The sequence below is a fragment of the Xiphophorus couchianus genome, chromosome 22, assembly GCF_001444195.1.
Source record: "Xiphophorus couchianus chromosome 22, X_couchianus-1.0, whole genome shotgun sequence".
Taxonomy (NCBI): domain Eukaryota; kingdom Metazoa; phylum Chordata; class Actinopteri; order Cyprinodontiformes; family Poeciliidae; genus Xiphophorus; species Xiphophorus couchianus.
In genome coordinates, this window is record NC_040249.1 from 5,309,821 (window position 1) to 5,328,254 (window position 18,434).

The window sequence follows — 18,434 nt, forward strand, 5'->3', positions numbered from 1 at the left end:
CATCGCACTCGCTTTTCAATTGAAACTGTTTGCAGCGCGTGAGCAAGCTCGATTGTTTTAGTCTGTTTTTTTTCTGGCTGCGTCACCGTGCTAGTTTCGAGCTGTTCTGTTTGTTCTGTCGCTAACTTACAACAAATGTTAATTCACAACAAAATTGTAAATGTTAACGCTTTAAGTGCGTATATCCTTTCTTCTCATCCTTGGAATAGCAAATGCAGCTCTCTGTCGGAATAGCGAGCGAATTAGCTGAACGTAAACGCTGCAATGGCTAATTAATAGTTCAGTGTTGGATATGACAGTTTTACGTTCACTGCTGTGCTCCTCTGCTCCGCTGCTCGGTGTTTCTCGGGTTCGTTTCTGGGACCCGGGGGTTTCTAAACGGAAAGCATGGTGGTCCTTATCCGTCCAGCGTTGGTGCACTTCGGTAAGAACGTTCAGGGACCTTTAAAGTTCGTGTTCACTGTTCGCGTGGTGTAAAGTTACCGAGTGCTCTTTCATTCGGTTGTTTGAAGTCATTCATTATTAAAAGTGATACCTCTTTCACGTGTTGTCAAATACATTTATAACGTGACAACGTTTAGCTGTGTGCGCTACAATCCTGTCCTTTATGGAAGAGTAGCGAGAAGAAAGCTGTCTTGTTTGCAGTTCGCCAAAAACCCACATATTGGTCAAAACTGTCATGCAAAACCAGCACTACACATGACCCTGAACTCACCATTTCCATAAATAAATAAAAATCTGGTGGTGGCTGCATCATGCTTTGGGTCTGGCTTTTCTTCACCAGGAACAGGAGCCAGAAACGGTTCCCTTTTTGGCCTACATTCATAATGCTTTGTGTGATAGAAAACTAACACCGCTTCAGCCATCTCCGCAGTAAACCATAGAAGATTAGAATGCAGTGGACTGCTTAATAATGATGCTTTTCTCTGTGTCTGTCCCATAAAATCCCAAGAAATTGTATTGAAGTTTGTTGTTGTTATAGTGATGTAAATCAGAAAAAGCACAAGGATTTAGGACTACTTTAAAGTATTTAAGAATTAAAACATGATTTCATGCTGCTCTACTCCAACCTAATGCATTTTTAATAGCTGATCACATTCATGTTGTTGAAATAAACATGTCCTTATTGGTTGTGCATTTTATTTTTATTCAGCAACATTAAAATAAATTTAAAAAAAATAATTTTCTTTAGTGATTTTCAAGTGTGTCTCTATATCTTTTGTGATGAAAAGAAGATGTAATTAGGTCAAGAAATGCCTTTAGGTTATTAATAGTGTAATATCGCTCCAACATTGATAAGTGTTTTTGTTTGGTTTGAATTTTTTACTTCAGGAAGCTTCTGGCTTGTCATCCGATCATCTGAGCTCTGGATCTGACAAGTACCAGCAATTGAAGAAGTATTTTGTAAGGAGACTGAAGGCAACATACCACCGGTTCCACAGTATACCTGATTACTCTGTGGTAAGACAAGGTTCAGGGTTGTAATCATGTTGTTGTGGTTTACATTGTGAACTTAGTGTGCGGGTGATTAAAATAAAGTATAATATGAATACAATCAGTCCTGAGCTGCCCAGTAACACAGTTCATGGCACTGTCGCCTTCAAGCAGTTCAAGGCAACTGTTTCTGCATGGAGTTTCTCTTTGGCCACTCCGCCTTTCTCCAGTTGCCTAATCTGGATGTCAGTAACTTTATAAATGAATAAAACTCCATTTTACTCTTTCAACTTCCTGTGGTTTGTCCCTTTCCAGGTGTGCGGATGTCACCATGTATACTTCATTAAAGCTGACGGCATCTACAGAATAGACAAAAGAGATCGTAAGCAGTGAATGAACATATATTTTCATGGGCATAGAAATTACATTTACACAGACATTTATTCTTCCTCGTCCTCCATATTTTTAGGTACTCCAGAGCCTGAGCAGGTGTTAAATCTGGAACATGTATCGAGGGCGAAAAGGAGGACGAGAGCTGAGAGTGATGAGGGGTTTCAGTGGACAATTCAGAGAATTCGTCTGTCTCCACATGAAAAGCATCTCGCCGCCACACTAAAATGTTGTCACACAGAAGAGCTCAAGTAAATTAAACATAGAGGTGTAACTTATTCCAAAATGCTGACTGCCAGACTTTAATTATTTTATATTTTTTACTGTGATAATGAAGGTGTGTTGTTGTGAGACTTGGAGAGAGAATTATTTCCATTTTGTCCCCCCACCACATCCTTCTCGAGCTACAGAGCGTCTTCAGCTTTGGTAAATATTCAAAAATGTTTTAGAATAATTCAGCCGTGCCAAAGATTACAGAGTTAAAACAAAGTATACCTAACGTGCAGTTGTAAAAATAAATGCATCCCTTTTATAGCTAAGAATTGGATGTGTTTTCTGTTTTTAATTCATCTTTCCTATTTTACCATTTTGCCTTTATCCTTTTATTTATGTATTAGAAACTGGTGGAATCTGTAATATGTGGCTTTGTAAACTTAACATTAGATTTAAATGACAGAACAAGTTATGAATCAGATCATTTTAAGCACCGAAAACCTAAAATGAATAGATGTAGAGATGCAGTTTGTATCGATCTTGACTTTTATGTTTATGTACATCTATGAAGAGTGGGCGACGGATGATGTCCTGTTTTACACAACTCTGGAAGGCCTGAGTTCCAGCTGCGTGTTTCGCCTGGACCTCGCCTCCGAAGGAAGCGGCAAAGTAACGTCCGTGTACGAGGAAACTCAGCCTGAGTGCGTGTTAGCGTTGTGTCAGGTAAACCGTCTTCCTTCTGTCAAATAATTAACCAGGTGACCTAAACCGCACCGTCCTCTCCGCAGTGTGTTTGTGGAGGTTGCCCTGTCCAGAGACCGACAGATCCTCGCCATTAACTGCAACAGTAGAACACGTTCAGAGGTGATGCTGATTGATGTGACAAAGTCCCATCTAGAGCCTTTTGTGATTCAGCCTCGTCAGCTGGACCTCCTCTACCATGTGGAGCACTGGAAAGGATCGCTTATTATACTGGCTAATACTGGGCCAGGACAGGAGTATCAGGTACAGTTTCAACAACAACTTATCAAAATGAATCCAAGAGAAAAAACAGAATATTTACAGTAATGTAAATTTATGTAAGACTTTAAAAGAAAAAAATTATATGCAGTCGAGGGATTATGCAGTTGGTTCATACCACATATTCAGTGCCTTTGTCTGTTGAATTAACTCTAATGCCTAATTATTACAGCTGATTCCTCATTTTGGGCTTTTAGATCCTCTTAGATCAATATGTAAATTGGGTCTGTAGTTCTGGTTTAGGTGCCAAAGAGTCAGCACATGCCATTTTTGAAAATTTTGCGTAGCTAAAATTTCCATAATCTGTCCTACCTTAAGGTCTAATAGTTACATATGTTAAATGATGAATTGATTTAAGGTATTCCAAATGTTTTGTGCTTTTAACCTCTATTGGTTGAAGCAGGGGAATTTAGTGTCTTGCCTTCTAGCTAAATATTAATGTTGGTGTGTTGTTGTTTCTATGGTTTTTATTGTGACATGCTGTAAAATTAATTGCCCTTTGGACACAAATAAAAACCTTTCTATATAAATATCTAAAAACTGTTTAAAAACTGCTAATTTCAGAGGAAAGTGCTTTGTGTACAAATTAACTCCACATTTTTCAGATATTTATTTGTAAAAGCTTTTGAAAGCCATGTGTCATTTTCCTCCAATTTCTCTATTTTGTTCTACTTTGTGTTTGCCACCCAAAATCCTAACAAAATACACTTATGGTGGTTAAAATCTGGTATGAACACCTTTGAGATACTGTATGCTATCAGCAGCTACCTTTGATTTCTCATAAATTACTAGGTTATTTCAAGCAACAAACATGTACATATCTGGTATTCTTGTTTCACATAATGTGCGTCTTCTTTCTGTTTACTAGGTGATGCAATCTCCCACATCTGAGCCGTCAATGGCTTCATGGGCGCCTTTATTTGTCCCTAACCCTGACACTACTATCAAAGACATGGACGTAGTTGGAGACTACTGCTTGTTGGTTCTAAAGACGCCAGCCAATGAACTCGCTTTAAGCGTGATGTCACTGCGCAATCCCAAAGAGACATACATTATAGAGGTCAGTGTGAGAGACGGGATAACTTGGAAGAAAAGTCTTCTAAATTTTCTACCTATTCTTATATTCTTTCATGTTTTTTTTTGTTTGTTTGTTTTTTACTCCAGTAATGTTATATTTCTTCTTTCATTCCTAAGCTCCCGTCCTGGGCTTGCGCTATTGAAACCAAGAAACCAGGCTTGGCAGACAGGCAAAACGTGTTAGAGTTCCTCTTATCGTCTCCCGTCCACCCACCCGTCCCATTCTCATTGGATCCTGAGAAAAGACTTTTGTTGTCAGACCCAGGAACTCAGACCAACTCTGAGAGTCACCACAAGTACGTCACCACACGCTCGAAGGCCTGCAGCCAAGTAAGACTTTAAAACAAACTCACAGAGTAAACTGTTGCAAGCAGAGAGATGTTTATGCTCTTGTCGCACCTTGACCAGCAAAAACATCCACTGCTGTTCGGTTCTGTCATCAGGATGGCACTTTAGTGCCAGTGACGCTCTTCCATGCCGTACCTGTGGAGGATCTGAGTCAGGCGCCTTTGCTTGTACATGTATATGGGGCTTATGGTAGAGACCTCAGTATGGAGTTCTGCCCAGTGAGACGTTTTCTGTTGGAGCAAGGCTGGGCACTGGCCTACTGTCACATTAGGTAAGACATCATCCTTCTTGTGATTTAAAAAAAAACAAAAAAAAAACCTATTTGATTTTTTTAGATTATTTGCAACAGGCTTACTAAATGCTGTAGAAAGTACCTTTTAGCTTAGATTCCTGTTAGATTGAGCAACAGGTTTCCATTTTTTTCTTCTAAAATCTGGCAGGGTTCCACTTTCCTAGTGTGCAGAGCTGTCGGGGATCTGAGTTTATGCAGTGTAAGATAGCCTCTGTGAAACAGTCAGAAAAGAATACCCGATCTATCATATTCATCTATCAAAACCTAAATCTGAACATAAATATCCTTGAGAAAACTGAGGTAGACTACAAATATATTTTACATACTTGGAATGTTCAACAACTCTTAAAAAGTACCATCATCTTCTACACGTGTTATGGACTCCACAGAGTCAAGCTGATGATGTTGCTGGAAGGAAATGTACTAAAATTATTACCATTAAAAACAATAAACTTTTAAATGTTTAAACTTGTCACAATAACAAATGTTGCTGGACAATAAATTGACCAGTAATTTTTTTTTAAATAAATGATAATATTGTTGTTTTTGAGAACATTTTCAAGTAATTTATTCATAATGGCATAATAAGCCAAGTAATTCTCTCAAACACTAATAAAGTTTGATTTTATGGAGAACACTTAACACCGCAGTGGAAGATACTTTGTGTATCCAAAAAGAATTTGCTGGGGATCGTCTCTTTTCTGCGCGCAGAGGCGGGGGAGAGCGCGGCCTCTCTTGGCACAGACAAGCCAGGGTGGAAGGGAAGCGGAGGGGGGCGGAGGACCTCCAGGCCTGTCTCCAGAAGCTTTTCTCTTCGGGAGTCTCCTCTGCTTCACTCACTGCCCTCACAGCCTGCAGTGCTGGAGCCGTACCAGTGGCGGTGCTGTGCAACTGGAAGCCAAACATGATGCGTGCTGTAACACTGCAGGTAAAATGTTAAATGCGTCAGGGTCTGTGTTTTCATCTCAGAGGTTGTCTCAAGTGAGGGCTAGGTTTCATCCATATTTAGGGTTAAAATATTTTACATATTATTATTAATATAAAATATTATTATTATTATTATGTATCTAAACAGTGCAGAAATTCAGAAAAACGAAAATCTTTTTACATCGATCTACAGAAGATCTTTCACCTTTGGGGTATTTAGAAACATATAGAATTTGTATTTATGATCAGAGTTCTGGTTAAAATTTACAAAATGTTACAGATTCTATAATAGAGCTGATATAAATAGACTAAACTGATCTAAAATCAGTAAGGTAGTCCTGTATCATCCTGCTGAAATAAAACCTTTATATCTTTCTGTTTTGTGATTAGTGGAACAAATGTAACTGTTTTGTACTTTTTGTACTTAAACGAAATACAAATGAACTTAAAAACAACTGCAAGAAAACAATTAGTAAATTTGTGTCTTGACATTTACGAAATGCAACATTTATAGAAACCTTGCAGATCTGAAGGCATCCCAATTTCTCTGTGCAGGCTCCTTTCCTCGATGTGTTGGGAACTATGGAGAAAGCTGATCTGCCTCTGACCGTGGAGGACAGAGATGAGTGGGGGGACGCAGTGGGAAACCTGCATCACAGACACATCATCGCTTCATACTGTCCCCTTCACAACATCACTCCTCAGGTATGAAGAAGCTGCTTCCTCTGCAGTTTCACTCTCTTAAACTAACTTCTGTGTTCATTTTGGCACAATGTAACAAGAAAAAACCATGTAGAATTCACTTCATACATTTGTGGTTAAATGTATATTCATCTGTCATTTTATAGATAATTTCAAACCTTAAATTTATGATTTGAAAATCCCTTTTCTTTCAACTCTTAGATATTCTTAATTTATGTTTTTTTTTCCATTCTTTGTGTGTGAAACAGTGCTACTCATCTATGCTGCTGACAGTCTACAGCGGTGATCCTAGGATTCCTCTGGAAGGTGTCCTCAAATACACCAAATATATAAAGAAAGCCATTCATACACACTTAAACAGGAAGCAAAATGCAGGTACTTTCAGACGGACTCCATTTTAATAATTTTCTATAATCGGAGCGCTACAGCCGCTGACATGTAAAGTGACAGCCATTTGTTTTGTTTGATGGTATACTTTATTCGTATTTTTATTAGAGCGCTTTTCTTGCTGTGAATCTTCTCCCTTGAAGCACACCTGTGAGGTTGTTTTCAGAGAACCTCTCCAGTTGATCTTTTAATGCGTCTTTTCGCTGGACGAGGTCGCCGGTGCAATTTAAATCCCATGGAGATTTTCCGTATTCTTCTAGGAGTCATTTCCTCTTCAACGGAGGTTTTATAGCTCTGGGTCATCCCCCAATAGTAGTGTCAGTGTGAAGGTCAGCGGAGGCAGCAGTAATAGATGTACGGGTGTCTGGGGGATGTCTTTCCACCGTGCAGCATTGGTCACCTTGTGGTAAAACCCGTGCATGTGTCAGCTAATTGCTCTCTTTTTTTCCCCCCAGACAGGCTCTTTCTCCCTCTCACTTATAATCTTCCAAGACGTTGCTGGTACTCCTTATTTACACCACTCTCTCGCTCTCTCTCTATCTCTGCCTCGTCTCCTCCAGCTTCAAATGCACATATTATCTCTCTCCTCCACCATTTCGCACCCCCGTTGTTCACGCACACACCGGGCAGCTTCGGTGCCTGCGTTTGTGGGGAGATGTCTCCCTAATCTGTCTCTCTGTTCTCCTGAGTCTTTGATAAAGTGCTGATGGCACAGGCGCATCGAGGCGGGCGGGAAGGCCCATTAGCATGGTAAAGAGATAGCGTATCAGAGCAAGAGATTAGACTCCACAGACGGGGGAGCTGTCAAGGTCAAGACCGTACTTGTGAATCAGTCCGTACCACAGAAAGGAGGAAGGTGGATAACATGGAGTGGGGCAGTTAGACGTAGAGATACTGGGTTTGCAGTGAGATGAAGGCGATTTCTAAAAATAGACCATTTTCTTTTATCTTGCTTTTGTATTCTTTCCTTCAGATTGTGAATCGGCACCAAGCATAGTTCTGAACGTCCAACCAGGAGCAAACCATCTTGGACCTGAAGACTTTGTTCAGATGCTGGAAGAGGTGAGTCAGAAAGCGAGAGGAACAGGGAGGTTAAGTACAGAAACCGTACTTCCTGATATCTAGAAACAAACTCCTGTGATAGTTCTGGCTGGATGTTTGGCCAATCTTCTTTCAACTTGTGGTTGGTTTCCTGACACTCACCAATTATTAATTATTAATACATTTTCAGTTGGGTTAAGATTGAAGCCTGTCCACAAACTTAATGTAAGCCTCCACTGTCCAGTCCAAAATCAGTTCTGATGTGTGTTCTGGGTTATTTCATCCAGTTTGAGCAGTTCACCAGCACCTTGATGAGACGAGTTAATGCGGTGATGTTGGGTTTGAAAGCCCTGCCTCCTCCGAACGTTGTTGTCTTTGTAGCACAATAGCTCGACCTTTGCCATAAAACCGTTCTCCTGAAGGCACCCGGCTTGTCCATGACGGCAGCTGGGAATTTCAGTCATACTCGAAGGAGTCGGTTCTGGAGCAGAAGGTTCCACTTTATGATAGCATCACAGCATCATGGGTTTGTGGCAGGAAACCAACCAATTTTAAACGAGCTCTAACAATGCTGCCAAAGCCAGATTGAGGAAATTATTGCTTCTTTGAGAAAATCCACATTAAAAAAAAACAAACTTTAAAGACCATTGAAGTCCTTTGCTCTTTAGACCCGGAAAAGAACGACTGAAATGTGTTATTAGAAGCTACAAATTAGTACTAGGTTATTTAATTTAATCTACCACACCAATGTGTTGGAGTTCAGCAGGCATAGTTAATATTGCATATTGGTCATAATTTGGCTAACTTTTACTTTCCATTAAATTCACAAAAAAAGTGTGTTTTCTTCCTGACGCAGGAGGCTTTTAAGCTTGCGTTTCTATACACGGAGCTGAACCTGGACACTCCACAACCTCGACGCAAGAGGAAGAGATAGCTCAGCTGTGAAGAGGCAGTAAGAAAAGCAGAGCTGTATTTGCATCACCGTGACAACCAAGTCTTCCACTTTGCATGTGGAAAAAGAAAGAAATCACATCCAGCGAATTCATCGACAAGCGTTTGCTTTATTGTGTTCCATTATTCCTTTTGAATCAAGACACCTCAGGACAACCTCTGTAAATCGATTGACGAGACTGTACAGTTTTCGTTAATGCTAAATTGCTTTAGCATTTGTAAAGAATGCCAACAGTCTCCAAGTAGCAGGCCTTCTCAGAGACGTAGCACTGTGCAGGATGGTTGGGATGAAACCGAGTGTAGGTGGAGTACCGAATGACCAAACCCTCTCCCGCCTCTGTCTGGATGCGGGATTTCTGGAATACTTTCTGGTTGTTGGCTGTGTTGGTGCTCATCAGCACCCGGAGCTCGTCGGGCAGCTCCTTAACAGCAGAGAGATCCGTTGTGCTGGGTCCTCTGCCGAAGTTAATCACCATGAGGTACGCTTCTTTGTGCCCATCGAGCTCTCTGAGGTAAGAGAAAACGTTGGTGTCGGAGAGGACGTAGCAGAACCAACCGCGCAGAAAAGGGAGCTCCGACTGCCGCAGGCCATTCAAGAAACGATACTGAGAGAGAACGGAGCCTTCATCTTTATTCTGGACCTGAGGGGAAAGAATGGACAAAAGATAAAACAGTGAGACAGATATGAGAACTATCTTTTATCAGGGGTTTTCTCAGTGTTGCGTTAGATGTCGCATACCTCCACATTGACGGTTTCGTAACTGGGATGTACAGGTAACCAGGTGTTGTTGGTTTGGGTGTTGAAACCCGCGTTCTTCTCACTATTCCACTGCATCGGAGATCGCTCAGGGTCACGACTGAGACTCTGAGGTCAAAGAATACAAATGATTATACTCCAGTTGACCTTATACACAATAACTACAGCTAGCCATCAATAAAGCCTCCTTTACTTGAAACGTTCCTTTTTATTTGTAATGCCATGAATTAAAGTCATATCTTTGTATACATTTGTTTAGTGTTTGTTCAGGGTACGGACTCTACTGACCACGTTGTATTTCCCAGCAGGGTCTTGTACTTGGCTTTGTGTGATATTAATGTTCTCCATGCCAATCTCTTCGCCGTAGTAAGTCGTTGGTGTGCCGGGGAGGGTCAGCAGCATCAGGTTGATGGCACGAACATAAATCCGACCAGCACTGGAGCCGATTCTAGGCCTGTCATGGTTTCCGACCTGGTTACAGTGGAGGTAAGAGGTGGAGAGGTGAATGAGATTGAGCTAAGTGGATAGCAGAAGACTTTACCTAATAGGTTTTTGTTTGGAAAAAAAATATCTCAAGTTAAAAAGTCTCAAGAGAGAAACTTAAAAGTTGTGCACCAAAAAAAAAAATTATAGATGCCCCAAACTGAAATTTATGCAGATTTATTTAGATTTGACCTGCTGATACCGATTCCTAGCGTGGCCTTGTAGCACTCATGGCGGACAACTGTTCCTCAACGGGCTGAGTAGTCATCCTGCGCTTGAAACATTGTGGGCTCAGTTCTCAGTTAGCATATGTTAACATGCCCCGGAGCAAGGCATTTTACCCCAAGTTTTGTAATGATGTGTGTATCAATCTATGAATATGTGAATGTTTCTGAGTGTGAATGTGTGAATTCAGCCTTAATGTAAGGCGCTTTCAGTTTCTATGCACCACCAATTTGGAGCAAACTTCCAGAAAACTTGCAAAACTGCAGAAACACTCTAAATCATGACTAAAACCCACCTGTTTATATCTGCCTTTGATTAGTATTAAACGGAACATTGATCAACATATATGACCAAATGTGATGCTTACTGCTTGTTTCATAATTGGTTACTCTATAATGTTTTTATGGTATGAAGCACTTTGAACTGCTTTGTTGCTTTATTTGATACAAATAAACTTGACATGACTTTAAGAATGCTATATATCTGTACTCAGTTCACTCAGCATGTACAAATATTAAGACTCATTTAATACCTGGGTGAGAAAATAGATAACCCTTATTCAAACCAACTGCAGTATTGAAAATGATTTTGCTGTTTAAGATCATAAATGCTGAAAACGCCACATGTTTATGTTTGTTATCATAAACATGTGGCTCTTTCTTATCAGAAGAGAATCTGGATCTTATCTTCACTTTTTTTATATCTGTTTGTACAATGTTGAATAAATTACAACATACTGGAAAGGGCATCATTCGTTTTTTATTATTATTATTATTATTCCAGAAGAACTAAGTAAATATTTACCACCCAGTTGGGCCATTTTCCGCTGGGCATGTTGGACATCCAAAGGTCAACCAGATGTTTAGCCCACCAGCCGCTGGTGTTTTGAGGCAGGTCCAGCAGGTAAAAGTTGAAGGGGAAGTCGCTTTCTTTTATTAGCGGCGTTCCGTAGTACATCATGGTCTTATCCACCTCTTCATAGTCATAGGATTCTGTCACCATGAACCTGCAGAAGAATAAAAACCCAGATTATGTGTGAGATTGTACACAAACTAAGCTGCCATTTCTTACTAAACTGTTCTGATACAAACATTGAAATCATTAAGTAAATATGCCTTCAGTCTTAAACCTGCTGAAAATATGCACATACTCCACCCATAGTACATTGTTTTTATGTTGGGAATCTTTTATACTTTAGAGGTAGCCATAAAGAAATCAGAAATTATCTTACAATCTAGTTTATCGGCCTACTGTGTTCTTCTGATAAGATCCAGCCTTCAGGGAATACTGTGTTTATAGAACGTCGTAGGACTTCAAGATACAATCAGAAAGTTAATTTATTTCAGTAATTTAAAAAGTGAAATCCTATAGTGATTCATTACACAAAGAGTGTGTGTTTTCAGTTTATTGTGATGTTCATGGTTTGCAGCTGATAAAAAAACAACATTCTTTTTCATAGAAAAAGAATCTTACGTAAAACCACTACAAATAATTTATTCCAAATTATTATGCTACGGCCTCCGTTTGTAATGAATGTAAGATGAGTTTCCCTTTTTGAATGAAATTATTGAAATAAACTAACCTTAATTATGAGGGAATCTATGACAATGTGCTTCTACTTCAAGGCACGGCTTTTTAATAAAACAATTTAATTGGAGGTTTATGTACAGCGCGGTAGTCTGCATGGATTCCTACCTGTATCTGCCAGGTTCTCGGCTGTAATCGTCCATCACTGCTCTGAACTCTCTCAGCATGTCGTGCAAGCCCACCTGGCTGGTGGTGTAGTCGTGATACAAGTCCCACTCTGTAGTTACTAATTCCTGAAATGCAAAAACATTAAAGGAAATTTTTAAACGAGACGGTAGAGCATTTGCAGAAAGGAGTCAGTCGTTTTCCAGGTCAGGGCCTGGTTGGATTTTCCAGGTATTTTTGTTTGACTACTGGAAATTAGGGAGGGCTCGTCTCTAAATCGGACTGCTTTCTCCGGCTGGTTTCAGGTTAGGCTGATGGAATGCAAGTAGAAAACAAATACAAGACTCCGACTTTGACTTGGCAAGTCAAGCAGAACTGAAGGAAAGTTTTCCTCTGGCTTTACAGGTGAACCTTTTTTTTCATTATTTAGAACAACTGCAAGAAAGAAGCTCACTTCTTGTTAATGGCTGATGCGTCTTACTTCTATTTCAGGCGGTACCAAGGCCCAGCGTTACATGTTTAACTGAATCAACCTGCTTTGCTCCTCAGTTTCCGTTTAAAGGCCAGTGACTAACAGCTCGTGCGTCTGGTCGCGTGGGTAACTCCAAACCACTCGGCTCGCGTCGTCACCGAACAAACGAGCCATTATGCCAACCACTAACTCACAAACACGGTGGTATTTTTACAGTTATTACCAGCCATAAACGCTTAAAGCAGAAATGATGGAGCAGTTATAAAAAGCTATACAGATAAGTTTATAGCCGTGTTTCCAATTTTGCAACAGGCCATAAATTACTTTTGTTTGACAGTCTAAAGATGTAAAACTCTAAGTGTGATCTAAAATCAAAGTCTGAGTCAGTCCCAGCATTACAGCATTAGTCCACAGTGGTCAGTAAATCCCAGTGACTTGCTAATCCTCTAAAATATGCTTCTTTTCTGCTAATCTGTTCTGTTGGGAAGGAGGGTAGTGAAAAAAAAAAACTGCCTCCACAAGGTTTTCTTTACTTATGTCAGAGTGTGTCATTAAGTCTTTGAATTGCAATTACAGTGATTTCTTAAGAAAAGCGCAGGGTGAACCTGACATTTAAGCCAGCGATAAAATAATAAATGGCACACGGCGCGCGGCGAGAAACGTCCCACTCAGCTGTTCCGGTCGAGCCGAGGTGTTTCTGCCCACGCCGCTGCTTTCATGCATCTCATTATCCTAATCTGGATTCTGACACGCCACTTTATGAGTCAATGAAATAAAAATCGGGATTTTATAACGGAGGGTTAAAGCGGGGATTGTTAACTGAGCTGAACTTTGAGCGGTGGGAGTTACAGCGGCGATTAAAATTTAACACGACGAGCGGAGGGGGGGGGGGAGGAAGAAAAGCGGAGGATTTGTGAGAATATCCTCGCGGGAAAAGAATGAAACCGGTTTTTATGCTTTGTGCTGTCGTCCGCTTGTGAAAAGGTGGACAGCATTTGGTCTACTACTCTTGACAGAATCAGTGCATTTGATGCGGGCTTTGTATGTTGTCGTGCTTAATTTTTTCCCCCACATTTTGTCACATTCAAACCACAAACTTCTGTATATTTCATTTGTATTTTATACACCAAGACATGGTCATCCACCTATGGGAACTCTGGAGAGGCTGCTGAGCTCAACTATAAGTTGTGTACTCCATAATTTTAGCATATAAGTGATGAAACAAAACAAAAGAACCTACTATTAAAACACAAAGCCATTGAAAGTCCAGTTTAAAGTTCATCTCAGTACAGCAAACATATGGAAGAAATGGCTCTGGACTGATAAAACCAACCACTTTTTGGCCATCAGGTCACAAAAGGTGGCTTGCCGGACAACCTTGTAGACTCAGCAAAGGTTGAGTCTACAACGCATTGTCACATCCGTACGTTTTGTGTCGGTCTGAACAACCGACCGATTTTATGTCCCCATCAGGACATAAAATCCTGATGGGGTTTGTGCTTGTAACGTGGTCACATGTGGTCAGGTACGAAGCGCCCGAGAACTTTTGAACACGAGCATTTGATGAACAGAGGGAACGCTCACCGGCGGCTTGTCTGGATCCACCTGTGGCTCGTCTCTCAGATGTGCTGCTTCCAGCATGTGTTTGACCGCGTCCATCCGGAAGCCGTCCACGCCCTTCTCCAGCCAGAAGCTGATGAGATCCTGCAGGGAAAGAATGAAAATGCACATTTTATTATGAATTTTACACTTTTTCTTTTTACCTTCATTGGACTACCATACGGTTTGTTAAGTCATGATGCAACACAATGACTACATAATAAAGTTTTCTTAAGAATCAGTATCTTACGATGATCTCTTGAACGACATCGGGGTTCCTCAGGTTCAGGTCTGGCTGCTCCTTGAGGAACTGGTGCAGGTAACACTGACCTCTGACCTCATCGTAAGTCCACGAGGAGTTTCCAAAGATACTCACCTGCGTGACAAGTGAAGGTCATGATCAGCACTGGAAAAAATTTGAAAATGTATCCCGGCGCCATGTGAAACAGCAGCACAAACACAAACCCAGTTGTTAGGCTTAGGGAAAGCTGGATCGCAGTCCGTCCAGACGTAGTAATCCTTGTATTGAGGATCTCTGGTCCGACTGAGGTTGAACCAGCGGTGGCGGTCACTGGTGTGATTGGGAATGAAGTCCATAATCAGCTTCAAACCTGAGGAGGAGAGGTGGGAGGGAAGACACTTTAATCAGTCATCATCAATCTGACACTAAACCAGGGAATCCTACTTCCACGTCTCTGAAAAAAAAAACAACAAAAAAAAAAGAACAACAAAAACACACCCTTGTTGTGCATTTCAACCAAAAGTTCTTCAAAGTCCTGCATGTTTCCGAAGAGCGGGTCGACGTCCCTGAAGTCCTCCACATCGTAGCCGAAGTCTTTCATTGGAGAGCGGTAGAAAGGGCTGATCCACACCGCCTTGATGTTCAGGTCCAGGAAGTGGTCCAGCTTCTCCTTAATTCCTGCATGGGCCGACACGCAGGCGGTTACAGACGTACTCAGATTACAAGCTGCACGCATCATTGAATTCCTCTTACTGTAGTTTTATGTAATTGCAAAGAGTCAATAGTTTCTTACCTGGCCTTGACAGATACAGCATACTGAATTATTGTCGATTAAAGTAAATGGTTGCCTAAAATGATTGCGTAACAGCGCAGCATTTTACTGCTCTCTTACACAGCATTCTCATTATAGTTATAAACAGATAAAAACAATGTTTCAGTCTGAAAGCAATCCGATTATGATTGTTGAGCAAGAATTGTATAAACACAAAACAATCTTGTATTTCTGAAAAGTTAAGACCTTCTGAAAGTTCAGAATAGTCGTGTTACGCTCTTAGTTCTTGTGTATTCAGTATGAGCCTGGTCATACTGAGCCAGGCTCTGGTTCTGCTGGAGGTTTCTTCCTGTTAAAGGGGAGTTTTTCTTCTCTGTCGCTAAATACATGCCTGGTATGAGGGATTTCTGTAAAGCCAATAACACAACGCCGGCGATTTTCTGCTGTTGCTATACGTGCTCGCTGCAACTCCATAAATACTTTTAAAACTACTTTAAATACTGTAGTTAACTGATCTTACAGTACTGGGATTATCTGAAAAGTATGCGTGATTCAATTAAAAGTTTCTTTGTTTTTTTGCAAAGTGCTTCGAGGTGAGCTGTAGTTCCTCTAAACTCCAGAATCACCTTAACTCGCTGCATCATGTCAAAGAAAGCCATTCCCACAGCATGATTCTGCCACCATCATGTCTCACTATGCTGATAGCTTGAGAACTCCAAATAAAGCTTTTTTAAAAATTATTATTATCTTTTTATCCTTCTGATTGATTTGCACAGCGATCCATTTGCAAATGATGCGACTTTCTTGTGGTGAGATTATATTTGGGTGTATCCGAGTCTAGGAGTACTACTTTTTATATTTTAAAAAGATTGTGAATCATGTCTTTTCTTTTATCAATAATAATAATAATAATAATAATAACAACAACAATAACAATAATAATAATAATAATAATACTAAAAAACAACAACCACACCCGACCTTTGAGGTCTCCGACTCCATCCCCGTCAGAGTCCTTGAAGGACCGGGGGTAGACCTGGTAGACCGGGGTGATGTGCCACCAGCGCAGGCACGGCGGGGACAACGCGATGATGGTGATGGTGACCGCCACCAGCGCCAGCGTGCAGCACACTATCAGCCAGAACAGGATCTCTCTGGGCACCCGGTACCGAGCCCTGGAGGAGTGCAGCAGCAGCACCTCCTTGGGCATCCCGGCGTACGGTTTGACCTGCGTGTACTCGTCCGCAGCCGCGTCCAGCTTCACCGCGGTGGCGTCGCGCCGCTCCCCGGTGCCCGAGCTGGAGGCGTCCGCCGCCGACCCGCCGTCGACTGCGTCCTTATAACCCGGGTTTCTGATGGTTTCCTCCAGCTCCATTTGACCGTTGTTCTTTTTAAAACTCATCTAGATATTTCTGTTGATTCAAGAATTATTATTATTATTATTTTTTTTTAACATAAAATAACTTTGAAACTAAGTGCGAGGAAGCTGTGAGAAGTTAGGAAGGTAGGAGTGGCAGATGGAGCTCAGACTGCCTCACCTGTGGAATGTGGGGGAACACGGTGGAAACCGGAGAGCTCATAGGACTGGTTACAGATTGGCTTTTCTTATCTTGGTGCAGAGTGGGCTGGGTGTGCTGCATGAAGGACAGTCAGCTTGTATGTTGAGCATCGTCAGCAATTTAAAAAAAATATATATTACACTAAAATGTTCGTGATGCTCATGTTCTACAGCCAGATAAAAATGTTCTTCAAAACAAAGCGGACAGAAATGCCTTCCACCTGTTGCCAGCTTTCATCAAATTTTTTTTTAATGATTATGAAATTATTCTCAACTCTAGAAGGCAAAGAAACAGCAGCTAATCAGCCAGAACCAGCTTTCCTGTGAGACTTGGTGGAATTTTATGAGTTTCATGTTTTGCCCCCACTGGCCCAACTCTTGCAACCACTGTTCACATTATTACTTTATAAGAATCTTGATGAATCGGCTCCATTTTGAGAAGAGCAAGCAAAATAATTTCTTAATACCAAGTGTTGGAGGAAAAATATACGGTCAAATGTGCCTCCTTCCCAAATTAATTTTTGTATAATTGACAGTTTAAATAATAATAATAAAAAGATGTCCCTGTCGAAGGACACCCTACTGATGTGTCCCAATTCATACAGTTTAAATAGTAATGCAGAAGATAGAAAAACATTTGGTAATCCAAAATGACCTAAAGTATGATTTGTTATATAACTTTTAAAACAGTGTAAACATCTGGTTTCATCAGTATACACTGCAACTGATTTTTACACGGAGCTGTGATCATGAAAGTTGTTTCATTTCTAAAGAAATCTGGATGTTTCTTCTCAAGTCTTTTCCAGTTCATTTCCATTAGCTTCAGTTGTTAGTTACACTGATGACTTACTAGTAATGTTGTGCAATACCCAAGATCTCCAGATCAACTTCAGTTTCCAGCATGAAATTGTAGGGTCTTGCTGAGCAGTTGTTTTCAATCCAACAATAACAATGTCATCAGTATATTATTCTAGCGAGCATGTGCAATGCACCAAACCTCAGGGTCAAAAAGTGCAATCGGCGCACAATTGAAAAAAAATCTGTTACTAACGTAAACCGATGCACACCTCTTCAGGTAAATTGCTGTTTGAGTGCAAAATGCAATAATTAACCACAGGAAGCTCCCGCTAACAACACGTCACATCACAAACAGCAGGTTTCACATAAATCCATCTTTTATTGGTGGTTATGTTTGTAAACTTAACAGCATAAATCAGTACAGGGGAAGAAAAAAAAACCTCAAACTGGCCGTTCTTTAATCATTTCAAAGGTCAAAGTTTCTTCAAATCAGCCTTAAAGTAAAAGCCATAATGTGAACTAAAACACTTGGAATAAATAAAAGAAAAAGTCTGGATAATCTGGAAGTTACCATTGCGACTACACAAATGTTAATTATAAATGAATACAGTGGACTGAACAAAGACATAAGCAGTCATTATTCTCCTAAAAGCCTCATAATAGTTTACTCCTGTGTTTACATCTCCACATTCTTGACTCCCGTTCACCTGATGAACCAAGATTTCCTAAAACCGTGGCTTAACTCTCTACACAAATAGTAGCAACAAATCCGTGAAAAATATCCAGACGTCACTTAATATCCAGAAATGCCGCCGGCTCCCATGACAGTTCTCTTACTTTCAACAACTAGAATGAATAAACAGTTTAAATATATAAAAAAAAAAGGAAGCAAAGAAAATGTGAAGTTGCAGTTGAAAAGAAAACGTGAGTAATGAGGAATTACATTCAGGAAAAAAACAGCGCCTCTCCCTCCATTCAGTTTTTTAATTCCTCAGAGCCCAGTGTCTGATGTAGAAAGCTTTATACTGTTCAGTGTGGAAAGAAGTTTACACAAT

The 18,434-nt window shown here is 40.6% G+C and overlaps 2 protein-coding genes across 2 annotated transcripts; one reads left to right on the forward strand and one right to left on the reverse strand.

Annotated features, from left to right (window-relative positions):
- The first annotated feature begins 76 nt into the window (after positions 1-76).
- On the forward strand, positions 77-8,819 carry prepl (prolyl endopeptidase like). The gene is made up of 15 exons (XM_028006150.1): positions 77-424; positions 1,333-1,461; positions 1,750-1,816; positions 1,904-2,075; positions 2,162-2,250; positions 2,609-2,738; positions 2,826-3,042; positions 3,926-4,117; positions 4,252-4,464; positions 4,578-4,753; positions 5,486-5,702; positions 6,257-6,406; positions 6,652-6,778; positions 7,764-7,852; positions 8,688-8,819. The coding sequence occupies exons 1-15, from the start codon at positions 293-295 to the stop codon at positions 8,763-8,765; spliced, it is 2,178 nt and encodes a 725-aa protein (XP_027861951.1). The 5' UTR covers positions 77-292; the 3' UTR covers positions 8,766-8,819.
- A 53-nt stretch (positions 8,820-8,872) lies between these two features.
- slc3a1 (solute carrier family 3 member 1) lies at positions 8,873-16,758 on the reverse strand. The gene is made up of 10 exons (XM_028006151.1): positions 16,005-16,758; positions 14,750-14,929; positions 14,476-14,621; positions 14,261-14,386; positions 13,996-14,115; positions 11,943-12,067; positions 11,052-11,253; positions 9,828-10,010; positions 9,522-9,647; positions 8,873-9,423 (listed from the first exon to the last, which is right to left on the reverse strand). The coding sequence occupies exons 1-10, from the start codon at positions 16,423-16,425 to the stop codon at positions 8,992-8,994; spliced, it is 2,061 nt and encodes a 686-aa protein (XP_027861952.1). The 5' UTR covers positions 16,426-16,758; the 3' UTR covers positions 8,873-8,991.
- Between the last annotated feature and the right edge of the window lie 1,676 nt (positions 16,759-18,434).

What these genes read in the sequence shown, in the direction of transcription:
- prepl (XM_028006150.1), top strand. Translation starts at nt 293, where the DNA reads ATGACAGTTTTACGTTCACTGCTGTGCTCCTCTGCTCCGCTGCTCGGT. An exon ending in TGCGTGCTGTAACACTGCAG is followed by an intron (nt 5,703 to 6,256) that starts GTAAAATGTTAA and finishes TTCTCTGTGCAG; the next exon opens with GCTCCTTTCCTCGATGTGTT. An exon ending in TTGTTCAGATGCTGGAAGAG is followed by an intron (nt 7,853 to 8,687) that starts GTGAGTCAGAAA and finishes TTCCTGACGCAG; the next exon opens with GAGGCTTTTAAGCTTGCGTT.
- slc3a1 (XM_028006151.1), bottom strand. Translation starts at nt 16,425, where the DNA reads ATGAGTTTTAAAAAGAACAACGGTCAAATGGAGCTGGAGGAAACCATC. An exon ending in CGAGAACCTGGCAGATACAG is followed by an intron (nt 11,254 to 11,942) that starts GTAGGAATCCAT and finishes ATTCTTCTGCAG; the next exon opens with GTTCATGGTGACAGAATCCT. An exon ending in CTGCTGGGAAATACAACGTG is followed by an intron (nt 9,648 to 9,827) that starts GTCAGTAGAGTC and finishes CTTTGACCTCAG; the next exon opens with AGTCTCAGTCGTGACCCTGA.